This window comes from Falco naumanni (genome assembly GCF_017639655.2).
Source record: "Falco naumanni isolate bFalNau1 chromosome 20 unlocalized genomic scaffold, bFalNau1.pat SUPER_20_unloc_2, whole genome shotgun sequence".
NCBI classification, from domain to species: domain Eukaryota; kingdom Metazoa; phylum Chordata; class Aves; order Falconiformes; family Falconidae; genus Falco; species Falco naumanni.
In genome coordinates, this window is record NW_024427346.1 from 160510 (window position 1) to 175225 (window position 14716).

The 14716-nt window shown below is 47.2% G+C and overlaps 1 protein-coding gene across 7 annotated transcripts in view; it reads right to left on the reverse strand.

The window, feature by feature from the left end:
* The window catches only part of SCN8A (sodium voltage-gated channel alpha subunit 8), a 65231-nt gene that overhangs the window by 29907 nt on the left and 20608 nt on the right, over window positions 1-14716 (reverse strand). For 3 of the 7 annotated variants that reach the window (XM_040581206.1, XM_040581209.1, XM_040581208.1), the window contains exons 3-7: window positions 9513-9631; window positions 7964-8053; window positions 7613-7741; window positions 5268-5359; window positions 837-1058 (exon numbers count right to left, since the gene is read on the reverse strand). In XM_040581206.1, the coding sequence (XP_040437140.1) occupies window positions 837-1058; window positions 5268-5359; window positions 7613-7741; window positions 7964-8053; window positions 9513-9631 (652 nt within the window). Of the gene's footprint in view, window positions 1-836; window positions 1059-5267; window positions 5360-5499; window positions 5592-7612; window positions 7742-7963; window positions 8054-9512; window positions 9632-14716 lie in introns of all 7 variants that reach the window. The other 4 variants (XM_040581207.1, XM_040581210.1, XM_040581211.1 and 1 more) reach the window with 4 other exon arrangements.

Here is a 14716-nt window from a genome sequence, read left to right on the forward strand (position 1 = left end):
CCGAAATTTAAACATCTTTCTGAAGCCACAACAGCATTTTGGATAAAGATTTAAAAGTAGCTGACTGCACGGTGGAGGAGCTCCACCTGAGATGGGAGGAAGAAATGAAATTACAAAAACTTGGGAGTCCTTGATGATCCGCAGCATCGTTTCCAGCTCTGAAACCCCGCCAGCGGGGAAGGATGCTGCGCATGTCCCAGCACCATCCTGCGCGCTGTCTGAAGGACTCAGCAAAACTAAGTGCAGGGGCTGACGTTCAGCGCGGGAATTCAAATGGGCAGAGTTCCTTCCTGTTTACCGTATGTCAACAGTTTTTAATTGGAAACAAAAAAAAAAAAAGGGGGGGGGAAGGGGGAAGAACCAGGAAAAAAGGCAGGAAAAAAGGCAGGAAAAAAGGCAGGAAAAAAGGCAGGAAAAAAGGCAGGAAAAAAGGCAGGAAAAAAGGCAGGAAAAAAGGCAGGAAAAAAGGCAGGAAAAAAGGCAGGAAAAAAGGCAGGAAAAAAGGCAGGAAAAAAGGCAGGAAAAAAGGCAGGAAAAAAGGCAGGAAAAAAGGCAGGAAAAAAGGCAGGAAAAAAGGCAGGAAAAAAGGCAGGAAAAAAGGCAGGAAAAAAGCAGCATTTTTGACAAAACCTTTAGCTAAACGAGCGTAGCCAAGACCTTCTGAAGGATGAACACAACTAAAAACACCTTAATAAGGGCAGGTTTCTAAAATCCCAAAAATATCTGCACGGGGCGGGGGTTTTACTGCACAGAGCTGGGCATGCCACACTCCACGGCCCGTCCGAAATCCTGCTTGGCGGCGTGACGCCAAATCACGAGGTTGCAGAAATACCTACACATATTGTTGGTGTATTCCTCCCAGTCGAAGCCCCTGGAGCCGTTATCCAGGTAAGTCTCATTCACGTTTATCGGCCATATCACGCACTTGTTCCTTAAATTGCCCATGAAGAGCTGTAAGCCGATCAGAGCGAAGACGCTGAGACAAAACACCGTCAAGATCATCACGTCCGACAGCTTCTTCACGGACTGGATCAGGGCACCCACAATGGTCTTCAAGCCTGTAGAGAAGAAAACAAGACTCGAAATCAACTCCTGGAGAGGGAAAAGGCAGGGAAAGAATTAAATACATACGGTGGCAAAAGATTGCGGCGATGGGACAGCGGATTCCTGGGAACCGCCGCTCGCATCCAGGTTTTTCCAAGTGCTGCCGAGGTGCTGAAGGACCCAAGCTCACTGGTTTCACTGGTGAACCAGCCAGTTTGCACAACCCAAAGCACGGCGCTCAGCCCCGAGAGCACCCGAACATGGCAGAAGGGTGTGGGGCATGCTCGGAGTCACCCCCATGAAAGCAGGATTTGTCTGAACAGACACGTTCAATGAAGATACACGGCTACAAACCTCTCCCTGGACATGTTTAAGTCATGTTCAAGCCCAACTTATTGGCACAACAACTTCCAAGGATCCAACCCCTTTCCAACTGCCTACATCTGAAGTTTCTGCTGCTTAACGAAACCCTTTCCGCACTTTTGTGGGAGACGAATCTTTCATTTAGAGGATGGGGGTTGTTACGGGGAGGGCAGGGTTTCATCCAGAGTGCTGGCTCTTCGGCTTTTCCCGAGGCCGTCGGGATCATTCCTAGGCAAGGCTCAGTAACAGAAGGGAACTCAGGCCTAAGCCAAGAATCCTGCCGGTTTTCCAAACCCTTCTGCAAGAGGCAGCATCCGCGAGCTGGGGAGGAACGCAGCGCTGGGGCTTTCAGGGGGCAGATCTAAACACACAAGGATTCTGGACGCAGAAATCAAACGGCATCAGGGCCCTTTAATCAGCCTCCCCAATGTCGGGTAGCGCCGTCTTGCATTTATAAATAAATAGTGAAGGAGGCTGGAGGGAGGGAAGAGGGAAAATTAAATTTAAAATATCACAGATCCAGATGAATTCAGGGCTGGTCTGATCCAGGGCTCTGGCCGAGGCAATAAACCTTTCCATCCCGGCAAATCTTGCTATCCCAACAAACCTCTCTATCCTGGCAAACCTTTCTATCCTGTCAAACCATTCTATCCCAACAAATCTTTCCATCCCAGCCAACCCCTCTATCCTGGCAAACTTTTCCATCCCGGCAAACCTTTCCATCCCAGCAAATCTTGCTATCCCAACAAACCTCTCTATCCTGGCAAACTTTTCCATCCTGGCAAACCTTTCTATGCCAGCAAATCTCGCTATCCCAACAAACCTCTCTATCCTGGCAAACCTTTTATCCCAGCAAACCATTCTATCCCAGCAAACCGTTCTATCCCAACAAATCTTGCTATGCCAACAAAGCTTTCCATCCCAGCAAACCTTTCCATCCCATCAGAGGTTTGATCCCTATCAGGAACGTAGAGATTCAATCCCAGCTCAATAAAAAAAAGGAATTCTGACGGAGGAATAATTTTGCAAAACGTCTTTTACTTCATCCTTCACAACTTTTAGCCAACGCCAAAGCCCTACGCCCACACGAAGCAGGTTTTTGCCGTTTCTGGCAGACAAACCGTTTCATGCTCCTCTCCATCGCCCGAAGATGCACCGCTCCGCGCATGCAGCCCCTCATGCCAGCGCCAGCGTTCCCGGTTTGTATGCTGCTCTCCCACAGCCACGTACGAAGAAACGGGGTTTGGCACTGAGCTGATCAACCGGCAGCAAGAGCCTTCCCAGTCCAGCCACAGGGCAAACACAACGGCCACAGCTTTCGGCCAGAGCGATCGCCTTCAGGACCACAGATCCCGATTAGCCTGGATCCCCTTTCATGGAAGTGTGTCACAGGGACACTGATGGCATTAGGCAATTAAAACACTAATAACAGCAGCAGTAAAATGATACCATCAGACCACCACTGAGTTTACTATGGTCTAAAGCCATCAGATGAAAGCGATATTTTGATGTTTTAGCTCACAGTCTGCTCCTGTCGCACGGATCTGGACAGACCCTCTACCTGCACGGAATTTTTTTCAGTGGCACGTTGTATTCTGGTTATAGTCCCTGTTTTTGTCTAAAAAAACACACTGAGGATAATTCCAATTATTGATAGAAGAGGTAGTCAGCACTCATTGTGCTGCTAAGACGAGTTTCTAGTTAGCTCAGCACAGTGCTAGAATTCCCATTCCATTCGAGGCACTGGAGCAGAAGGGGAACCCCTTTACGTTTTAATATTAAGCATATTCTAAAAATCCCTTCTTCCCTGAGACATGACAGCACTAAAACCCATCAAGAGCATTCTGCACCTAAATTCCTATTAAATAACCCCAAAGGCTAATCACACAAATGCTTTATATTCCGCATGTTGTTAAGTCCCAGATGGGAGAGGGGGGTTTTACTGCAGGTTTTGTGCTTTACCTACGTCCTGCAGAACCCCAGCTGGGAAAATCCCATCCTGGAGCCAAAGGGAGACAAATAAACCACAGGCTGGCCATCGACCGTTCCAGCCACGGGTGCTCCACCAGCCCCACCTCAGCTGCGGGGCGGATCATCCTCTCATAAATATCACATTAACTAATAAAAGTAGGCAGAAAATCATCCCTTTAGGAAAGCTTAGGGCTGTGCTGAACTTGGAAGGGCTCAGATCCACACACACCCCCTTGCAGTCACGTGAAATAAAAGGAAAACTCCTTTGGTTTCGAGCAGTATGGAGAGACCGATACAAAACTGAACCGTTCCGCTCCTTTCCGTAGGAAGACAAGGCATGCTGCCACACATTCAGCACCCAGCTCACGAAAGCCGCGTCATCTTCACTTTGCTAGGAATACGAAAGCAAAACAGACACATCTGATTTTATAACATCGATGCTTTTCTTCAGGCAAGCCACTTAATACCTGTAGCAGGCTGATAGAATCGCAACTGCGCTTCGGATCCGTCCAGTGCACCGCTAACGGCAATTACCAAATATCTTTTCTCTTTGGATGTGCACGGCCGGACATTAAACAGCAATTAGCAAATCTCTTTTGCTCTTTGGATGTGCACTGCCGGACATTAAGGAAGGCTAAATAAGAACGTTATTCTAGCATATTCTCATTCGGTGCAAGGAAAGCAGGCGCCACTTAAGAACATCATGCACAACAGCCATGTACATCTGATGGGTTTAGCAGTCTGGAATGGGGACAAAAAGTGATGGGCCCCTACAATTCCATAGTCTCTTTTCTGGCAAACGTATATGCAAGTGTAGCCTGAGAAAGCAAAAGAACCATCATCAGTGAATGCATTAGGAAACAAAGCGCAAATAGAAGACCAAAAAAACCTCATCAAGCGATTGATGGTTTTGGGTGCCTACCTTGAGGCAGGTCAAGAACCTGAGAACTGGAAATCTAGAGATGCTTCAGTGCTTGTGAGAACTGAGCCGTGAGCTTGACCTTAGAATCAGGGCCACTTTTGAGAAACCACCTGCACGAGAATTTTCTGCACAAGAATTCAGGATCAGAACCATATTCCCAGCCCGTAATGCCTCCGTGGTCTCTAACAATAAAGGAGGGGCCATCGCTTACCCTCGGACACCCAGATTAAGAGCGTAGAAGCGTCACTTTGTAAGTGACAGTCCCGCAAAGCCCAGCTCCAGGGGTGGCACGGGAAATGGGCAGCTCTCCCAACGAGGACTTCTGGCTCACTGAAAGCATGGTCAATGCTTTGGGTCACTAATTGCACAGTAATTTCCTGTTGCACAGTAATAGCTGACAATCGGCTGCACTACGCCATACCAAAAGCTGGTAATGCCAACACTCCGTTTGGCAGCACCAACCCTTCCAGCAGGTGGGGAGGCAGCTCAGGGATCACCTAGAAGATGACCTGCCCTGGATCCTGCCTGATCCCACGTAACTGAAGCAGCCTCACGTGGAAAAGTTTTAATCTGGGTTTGGTTTTGCTTACTTGGCTTTACAAAGTTACTCCTACACCAACTCTAAAGACACTGGCGATACTGGGGCAACTTGCTGAGCAAGAAACCGTTCGGCCTGGAAGGGAAGGGAGCATGTGGTCGTTATTCATCCGAAGCTCAACTTCAGGTCTGGCTTCCATTCCAGAGGTCAGGTGGCCACAGGGATAAAGAGGTACGGGGCAGCGGACCTGTTCATCCCATAATTTGATGGTCCAGAAGCTTTAATTTCAAACGACTCTGTTGATACAGACTGCAAAGCCCATCAAAAATATCCCAGCGCCATTTCTGAGAAATAAGCAATGCAGGACGGAGGGGGGAGGTATGGAAAAGATACACACAAGACCAGCCTTTAATGCTTAACAGTTCTCACCTGGAATAACAGAGATAGTTTTCAAAGCTCGGAGAACTCTGAAAGTTCTCAATGCTGAGACATTCCCAAGGTCCACAAACTCTGTGACATATCTGCAATGAGGGAGGTCACACACAAAAAACACCATGACAATACACACAACCAAAATAAAACAACAACTACAGACAAAAGCAATACATCACTCACAGGGGGCCTGTACCCAACAGCTAACACCAACCGGAGGCCGCCTTACCTGGAATTACAGAAATAGTTTTCAAAGCTCTCAGAACCCTGAAAGTGCGCAGAGCTGAAACATTGCCTAGGTTTACAAACTCTGTTATATACCTGCAGAATTAAACCAGAGTTAATGGCACCGTTGGGGTCACCTTCCTTTTCATACAGTCTGTCTTGTTTGCAGGAAAAACAGCTCGTCAGTCAAAACGCTTTTAGAAACTGGCGTTTCAAAGAGAGGGACGGACAAATTTCAGAGCCAAAACCCAGTTTTAAGTCTCTCCACGCTGCAACCAGCTTGGCCAGGTGCACAGTTAAGATACTCGCCTTTTCGCCTATACGGGACTGGAAAAATTTAAGGCTTTCCCTCCAGAAAAAGATAACTGTCAAAGTGGCAAACGGGCGAGGAGACCTGGCGACTTCAGTTCAGTGGTTTCAGGGATATTCACATCACTTCAGGCTTTTAATAAAGCGTGATCGCCTTTTGCTTTGATTAGCATCCTTCATTTTCATCCTTTGCGCTTTACGACCTGTTTGCGAGCCACAGGCAGGGCGATTATCCCCGTTTTACCAGGGGATAAACCTGAGATACACCGAGGATAAGAGGCTTGGTGCAAAGTTAATGAAGTTCTGTTTTACCAGAACTTAAAATATTTCCTCTGTGCCGCCTGGGGAGCAACACGGTACGAAAAAGCAAAGAAAGGCGCAATATTCAATATCTTTCCTGGTGCAGAAAGGGCTCAGGTGCTTCATAAAACTTAGCCCCTCTCAGTGGGATTTAAGCAAGGCACAGGCTTGCTCTAGCCCTTGACACAAAAATAAAATAAAATTGTATTTGAAATCTACAGGCAACCTCCCTGGAAACGAGGAGGTTACCGAGCAGACGGAGATTTGGCACGTTTATTTAAGACCAATGCACCGAGCCTTTTAAAGCTGGCGTGCTGCTACTTGTTAATTTATGGAGAAATAAAGGAAATAACTAATTCACAGGTCAAACTCGGTCTGTGTGCGCGGAACTGGGAGCTTTACCCACGCAGGGGTGTTTACACCCTGCACAGCAGATCCCCGTCTGCTCTGAAGCAAAAAAGCTCCTGGTTATTTGCCTTCTGGTCTACCATGTCCAACTCTTTGCATATAATTTAAACAGACAAGGAAAAGGCAAGTAGAAAAAGAACAGAAACTCAGGGAAATCAACAACCTTGGGTGCACAATCCAGCCCCCCCCCCAAAAAAAAGGCATTTTGTATAATTAAAGCATGTTACTACAATTAAATTCAAGTGCTCTGAACCCTCGAAAATTCGGCTCCTGAGCGCTCCTACGTGATCCCTGAGTTTTCATCAGCTGTTTTCTATAGGAGCCCAACCATGCACACGTGCAATGTTCAAAAACAAATAAAGAAGGGGAAAAAAAAAAAAAAAATAAAATACAAAGTCTCCTCTACCGGCGATTCAGACTACTAGTGACATACACCTGGTTTTCAGCAGTGGCACTAAGCCTAAACAATGATCAACGCAGGCCAGGAAGGAAAAAAAAACACCCAGAAATCTAGTGTGCACCTCCTGTTTCAGCTGTGAATTCAGACATCCCCATGAATCCTCATTATCAGACCCATGTAAGCTGATCTGGCACAAGAGAAAAGAACGAGGAAGGAAAATCAAGGGTCTCCTTTTCCAACACTGCGTCTCCATCAGCAACGGGTTAGTAACCAGTCAACCTGAAGTGGCAGCCTGGGACGTTGTAACATGCAAGCCCAAGGAGGGAAGGAGTGGTAGAGACTAGAATTTAAAGCTGTTTGGCTCCTAGTCCTAATTTTAACAGAACGAGCCGCCCCTCTGGCATGTGAGCCATCTAAAATGCTAGGCGCTGTTATAAAGTTTTGTATTAATAAAGGCAGTTTTCAGAAAATTGTATTTTTTGCAACGGCAACTCCACTAACTCCGTGGAGTTGCGTTTTCAATCTGTGACTCCGTGTCAGGCTAAAGCTTTCTTTTGAAGAGTGAAGAAAGAAATCTTTTGGGGATTCACTCAAGTTTTCCTCGATTTCTTTTTTCCCCTTACACCCCCCACCTCCTCCTAAGGCCTCGCCCCCTCCCGCGTGCCACAAACGCCTGAAATAATGCGAAAACACCACTTACGCCATCATGATCACGCTGAAATCTAGCCAGTTCCAGGGGTCGCGGAGGAAAGTAAAGCCGTCTATACAGAAACCTCTCGCAATAATTTTCACAAGTGATTCAAACGTATAAATACCAGTGAATGTATACCTGTTAGGAGGGAGAGAGAGATGTGCTGAGACGTTTGTAGAAATGCGAAGAAAAGAGACAAATTACAAACGTTTTTGCATGATGAATTTACAAACGGTAGCTAAACAAAGCGGCTATTTAAGATGATTTGTATGCGTGCGAATGTAAACGTGAGCAAGAGCAGGTTGCTCGATAGAAGCAAACCAACATTCTGTGAGATGCTGAAGAAAAAACGTTACTTACTCCACATTCTTCGACCATTCGGGTGGGTTACTAAAAGTCATGAATACACAGTTGGTCAAAATAGTGCACATAATGATCATGCTAAATACTGTGGAACAAAGTCAAGGATCAAAGGGACACTCGGGTGGCTTTTTACATCACCTTACGGCTCCCTAAAGATCACTGAACTGCCATAAAATTCATAAATTCAACAATTTCCAGTCTATCCCCTGTGGACTACAAATAAGAGCCAAGACGCTTCCAGCAGTCACAGGAAATAAGACGGAGGTGACTGTATATAAATAGTATTTTTACATCACCGTTCAATTTATTTTAGATTTTCTGGGGTGTCTTAGCAATTCAAAAAAAATCCCATGCCTTGATGAAAACGTCTCCCCAATTAATCCCCGTCTATTCAGTAGCATCAAATATACCGTCTGCTAATACATCCAGCAGGAGAGCAGCGCTGTGATCCGTGGGCACCCAGGATTTTTCTGGGAGAAAATCCCATGAATATTTCTGAACATCTTTGCCCCCCTCCCTGGGTGCTCAGCACCTCGTGTGTCACATTCCCAGATGGAAGGTGCTGGACCAACTGGTTTGAGGAGCGTTGCAGGGACAGCGCGATTTCAGAATTTAAAGCCAGTGTGGATTTTAACTACTGGATTATTAGCAGGATGGGGAAATCCAGGGTCAGAACCAAAGCTGGTTTGATTCCCAGAACTTTTTGAGCAGACTCAGATGGATCTTCGGTCAAGACCCAAGATCCACCGGCAGATCTGCATCTCCCAGCTGCATCCTGGCACATCCAGAGGGGAGGAAAGCCTATGAGAAATGACACACGAGCCAAAGAAAACATTCCCAGCCCTCAGTTCCCCAGGCGACTTTGAAAAGATGGAAAAGCTTTTTTCTTCATATGCCATGCAGGAAGCTTAGAGGAGCCTCTAAAACAACAAACAAAGGTGTTTTCATTTTAGAGTCGCTTCCTAAAAATAAATAAATAGAGGGCAAAGCAGCTCAGTCAATATATTACTGTTGGGTTGGGTTTTCCTCTCCTAAGGACACATGCCAACGATGACTCTGAAGCTCTCAGAGCTGTCGGAAGCCCAGCAGCGGAACATTCTAGAACAGCCTTGCCATTAGAAGGAAGTTTGAGGGATGCCAAAAGAGCAAGGAATCAGTCAGCCCCTAATTAACACACAAGGTATCTTTGTCTCCTTCTCCAGCTAATAATTTTATTTCACCATTTTAGCAGCTAGATCGAGCTCAACTCCTCTTCACTAAGCGTAACCTTAAATCGTACCTGTCCCAAAATTTATGAATGCACTGATGGAAAAACGGGCACGGACAGGTACAATTTAGCAGGGAGAATAAATAAAAGTTTTCTTGGTTGGATGTACCTATTTGAATGAATTTTTCTCATTCAAAAAAACCCACATTTTAGCAGCCAGCCCAGCTTCCCCAGGCTGTAATTCAGACCCGCTGTTTGAACCGAGCAGGCAGACAACCGCCGAGAGATTTTTCCACCAACATACAAAGGTGAAAAGAACTCCCGTCATCAAAAGGATATGAATGTATCAAAATTTTAATAGCTATTCTTCTAAACAGATTAAAAGGACTTAAAATGTACAAGGCAGGTGTGGCACTAAATCGGAAGAGTGTTTTCCCTCTGTTTAGTACTACAAAGGTCTGTGGAGAAACAAAGAAAAAGAGAGAGAGAGAGTTAATGCATGAAAATCAAAGCATGAATTGTACAAAAAAAGACGAACTTCCATGGTTAAAAAATAGCATTTTCTGCTTTTTTTTTTTTTTCTGAAGGATTATCTCCTTTCTGAAATTCCCATTAGGGTAAAACATACCTACTGGTACATCATGAATAATTCTACTCAAAACCATCAATTTTCCCAGATACCTCAGAGGAGCAGAAGCAAAATCTCCCATCCCAGAGCGCACGGTGCCAGGGTGGAAGCGCTGTCACCCCTATCTAACAGCTAAGAAACGAGGCCCAAAGCAACTCAGGACCACAAATTCAGGAGCAGAATTGGCAGCTGAACCAGGGTGGCTGCCACTGCCCGAGAGCATCTTTACGGCACCGCGTCGGCATAGCCAGCGGCTCCTTCCCAAACCTCGCTAACAGCTACCGCCAGCCACCGCGCTTTTTTACATGGGAGCATCTCACCGGCAAAGAAAGATGGGACAGGTGAGCAGCAAGAAAACGTCACGGTGGAGCCCCCACCCCACCCCCCAGCAGACACAAGTCAGACACCCATCGCCCCCAGTTTTGAGCCCATTCCACATCGCTGCGCCAGCTCCAGAATCACGCGCTCTCAGTGCCTTTTAATTAGCAAGATGTTAAGTTTTTCTACTTTCTGCGGAAACCTGTGGAATGAATCATGGAAACGTGAGGCAGGACCGATCTCAGCTCTCCATCCCCAGCTTGAAAATACAGACCCGCTCTTTCATCTCCCCGCTAGTGAACACACATCTCAAAAAGCACTGGGAGAATCACCCACAGCCATCTGGCGAGGCAAAATTAGAACCGTGGTTGCTTCATACCAGCACACTCCATGCACCTAACCGCTCGAAGAAAAAAAAAAAAAAAAAGGGAAAGAAAGAAAATAAACGAAAAAGAAAAAAAGAAAAGCAATTTGTGTGCACTGAAAAGCCAAAGCTTTTTCCCTGGCACCATTCTCCCATTCCCTCTGGGATGCTGCAGCATCAGCGAGGCAGGATGAAACCCAGGGGGGTGCGGGGGGATAGAGCAAAGCCGGACTCGCCGCAGGCTCACTCCCCAGCACCAGCCCACCGTTTGGCACAGCCCCCAGCCTCCCGGAGTCCGACACAAGGGAATCCACGAGGGCTTTCTGCCAACGCAGTCACTGTGCTTCCCCAGGAGACTCACTCTTCTGAAATTTGTCATTTCCCTCCTAGGAAGTGAAACAACGTCTTCGAGCTCGTTTGGCTCAATTAGACCATTGAGCAGTAAATTATTTGAAAAGGAAATCAAAATGAGACTGTGGTTCAGCTCCGAGAAAGATTAGTTAGCGTAACCACTAATGCATCTCGCAACAAAAGCACTTTAAAGATAACCCTGGACAGCTCTGAAACTGCAGCATCAAGCATTTATGAACAGATTACCTTGGCATCTAATAATATGCTAAAAGGCCGTTAAGGTTTTCAAAAGTGTGGATTACAGAGTGGTCAAGGGACACTCGATTCTAAGAACCAGCTGTCTCTCCTTCCCAGACACCACAAACTTTCCGGGACTCACATAACATTAATTTTAAAATCTTTTCTATCACCATCCCCTGTGGCTGCTTCGGAGCAGGATCCCCATCGCGCTGGGATGCTCATGGGCTTCGGTCGCGTCCTTAAGCACAACACGGAGCTCTCAGCTCTCCCACATCTTTTTGAAGCCCTGACATCCCTGCCATGACCGTGCTGCACAGCGTCCAGCTCGCCTTGTGCCCACATAAAGGCAGAAATTCCCTCCCAAAGCCCAGGCGGTGCTTCTGGGAGGTGGCTCCGTTTTATGGTGCCTCCATTTCCACATGGGGGAAAAGATCTCTGGCCAGGAGCCCCCTGGTTTGCTCAGATCCAGCTCAGCCAGCAGCAAAACCATCCTGCCGAGACGTAACCCAGCGCGGAGCTTGGAGCGGTACTGGAAGAGCCAGGCTCAACTGGAGAAGGAAGACACAAAGCCCTCGGCATGGAGGGTCCCAGCTGGTGGCCTGGGTACACTGGATAGCTTACAAGGGAACACAACGTTTCCAAGGGCTCTTTCACCAGGATCAACCCCGAATTTTGGCATTCCCTGTTGTTTTCACCCAACGATCAGGGCAGCTGCCTCCCAGCCCTGGACTCCACGTGCTGCTGGCCAGCTCAGCCCTTTGTCTGGGATGGGACCTCACCTAAGGCAGCTCTGTGTTTTCCCTTCCATGCTTTGCCTGGCTTTCTCTTTCTAGACCATAATGAGTGTTGAAATTATCCCTCTCTATCAAGCCCAACAACCGCCACACCACTAAGGTCCCAGTACATCCCAGTCTGCTCATCAATTCCAAGATCCGTGGCTCTGGTTCTCCCGCGTACCTGATAAAATCCTGGGTAAATCTCCGCTTGGCCTCCTCAATAGAAAGAAAAGCACAAAAGCCAAAAAGCATTTGGCAATTTCAAACCTTAATCTGAGGGGGGGGGCGGTTCTTGATGCTGTTGACATATTAAATCTCCATTTCAAAATGGCTGCACGCTCTTAAAACGTTCGCTGGTTTGGGTCCAAGAACATCCTTAAGCCCTTTTTAAGATCTCGAAAGGCAGAGACAGGGATACCTGGCAAAAGGCATTTTGCAGCCGCTCACGGAGAGAAAAAAGTCCGGCTGAACTTTCCAGAGTCTCTGTTTGTTGGTAAAAAGTGGCAAAAAAGGCTCCGTCCACGTCGGTTTTCCAAATGTTGGCTGGGAACCTGCGCTTTGCAGAAGCCTTGGAAATAGCTCTCGTAGAAAAAGAAAAGAGAACACAAAAAAGGGAAGTCTTCTCTAAACCCATCGGCAAAACTCCAGCAGGACAGAACTGACCAAGGCATGGCAAGAAGCATCCCAGTCACACGAGGGTTTAAACCGCTCCTGCTTCACGCAGGTTTTGCATTAAGCAATTCTGTAACGGCGGAGAAGCGAGGAGGAGTGGGCAGGAGACTGAAGAAGAGAAGAGCTTTACCACCAGCCTCAGAACATATGGAACCAGGTTCCTACGGCAGCAGCATGACGACTGCCTTACTCCCGATGTTAAGCAAGTTTCTGACGACACCCTGAGCAAGCTACTTCCACGCAGCTATTTTCAAAACGAATTTCCAGGGAACGCTGGCACCCTGGAGGCTGGAAAAGTCTATACGGAATTAAACGTCAATGCAAAATTTTTTTTCGAGTCCGTTTTGGCTCACAGAGGTGTACTGCCTCGAACAGAAACCACATTATTTACTTTTCCATCCCCTAAAAAAGGGGACAAGTTTATTCTGGCTTAGTGGCTTCATCTTCAGCACTGAAAAGCTTACGGGGAAAAAAAAAGTACCTGCCGCATTTTGCTGTTGTTTTAACCTCGTTTCAAGCCCAACATCGGAAAAACCCTTGACATTTTCTGAAATCATTCAATAAAACATTCCTGAAAAATGTCTTCTAGAAAACAGATATTGCTTAAGACGCAATACTGAGGAACCGATCTGGATTTAAGCCTTAAGGACATCACGATCTGCAAGCGCAAGGAAATTCATTCCGCCTCGGATGTGGAAACGATCCTCCTGTTTTCCACTGGTCACCAGTGGGCTGCAGCTGTGGAGGCGACCGCAGCAGGGACCCTCTGGCCTGCTGGTCCGTGCCGTGCTCGGCACACCCTGGCCGCGGCAGGGAAGCCCTACGTGCCACGGCGTTACACCTTGCCTCCCATCCAACAGCCAGAAACGAGCGGAGAAGACGATGGACAGGGATTACAGTCCCGTTTCTTCATTCCATCCTGACAGCAGCGAGGGTGGAGGAAGGGCACGCTCCCTTTTCCCTTTAAGCCTACTGGAAAGATGGAGTGGAAGAAAAAAACCCAACATTAAACGCGCAAGACCTGGAAAAGGTCTTTATTTTTGCTTCTTTTGGCAAAGGCATTGCTTTTGGAAATAAAAGGCTGATTTCTGAGATGGTCCCGATTCTCCCCTCTGTTTCAGTGACTTCAAATGCAAAACCCATGAACGGCGTCAGGACCTTGTCTTACGGAAGCCAGGAGCCACGAGTCCCTGACGCACATGCTAGAGCCAGCCATGCCTCCCGCCGGCCGCCCTCGCATCCCTGCCATCATCCCAGGTCCAGGCAGCCAAGGTGACATTCTGGACCGGGAGGGCTCATTTCCAAACCCTGCATGTGACTTGACGGAGTTGCAAGTCACTCCGCTGGCACGTACAGGCGAGAAGGATCCTCAGGTGCTCAGCAGCAAGCTATAGGTGACCTCCAGACAAGCCCACTAGATCTACAGCCAGCCCTCTACCACCGCAGGGGTGATTTTTCCATTGCCATCCATCCACCTAAGCTTATATATCATCTCAACTCCCACAATATTCAGGGATCTTCTACTGCCTCGCCAACGGAGCCATCGCTGGAGCGCTACCACCGTTACCCGGTGCTGTAGCAAGCGGGAGATTCATACCGAGTGAAATGGAAGTTACTCGAGGAAAACGGTCCCAACCTGGGAAAAGTCATGTTCAGTGGGGAAAAAAAAAGGCAGGCAGTTGTTTAGTAGGAGCGCTAGCCTAGGCCGTAAATGGAAAAGAAGGAAAAAGGGGCTCAAAAAATGGAAAAGCATTAAAAAAATAGAAATACTAATAAGGCTGCAGAAATAAAAGAGGGTGATGGTCCCCACCTCTTGCTTAAGCCAACACCAAAGGAAGACGCAACTACAAGGCAACCAGCTGCTCTGCTGTCATTGCTAGGGATGCTTAGATCGGTGCCTTTCCTCAATTTTGTTTGCACACAGAAGTTCATGCACCTGTCTTTTGTTGGGGTTTTTTTTTTTAAATTTAAATGTTCCAGGTTTCCACAACAAATATCATGGGCAAGTATTGCTTCTGCCACATGCTTCAGGCCAGGAATTGGAAGGCGATTCCTATTTGCAAAACAAAGATTCGTGAAAAAATTCTCCCTGGTACTTACCTAAGGGCAAAAAGAAGCTAAATTAGCTCCCAAATCTGCTACCTGTGAGCAAACGGACATCCCTAAGAGTCACTACTCCCATTTTGCAAAATCA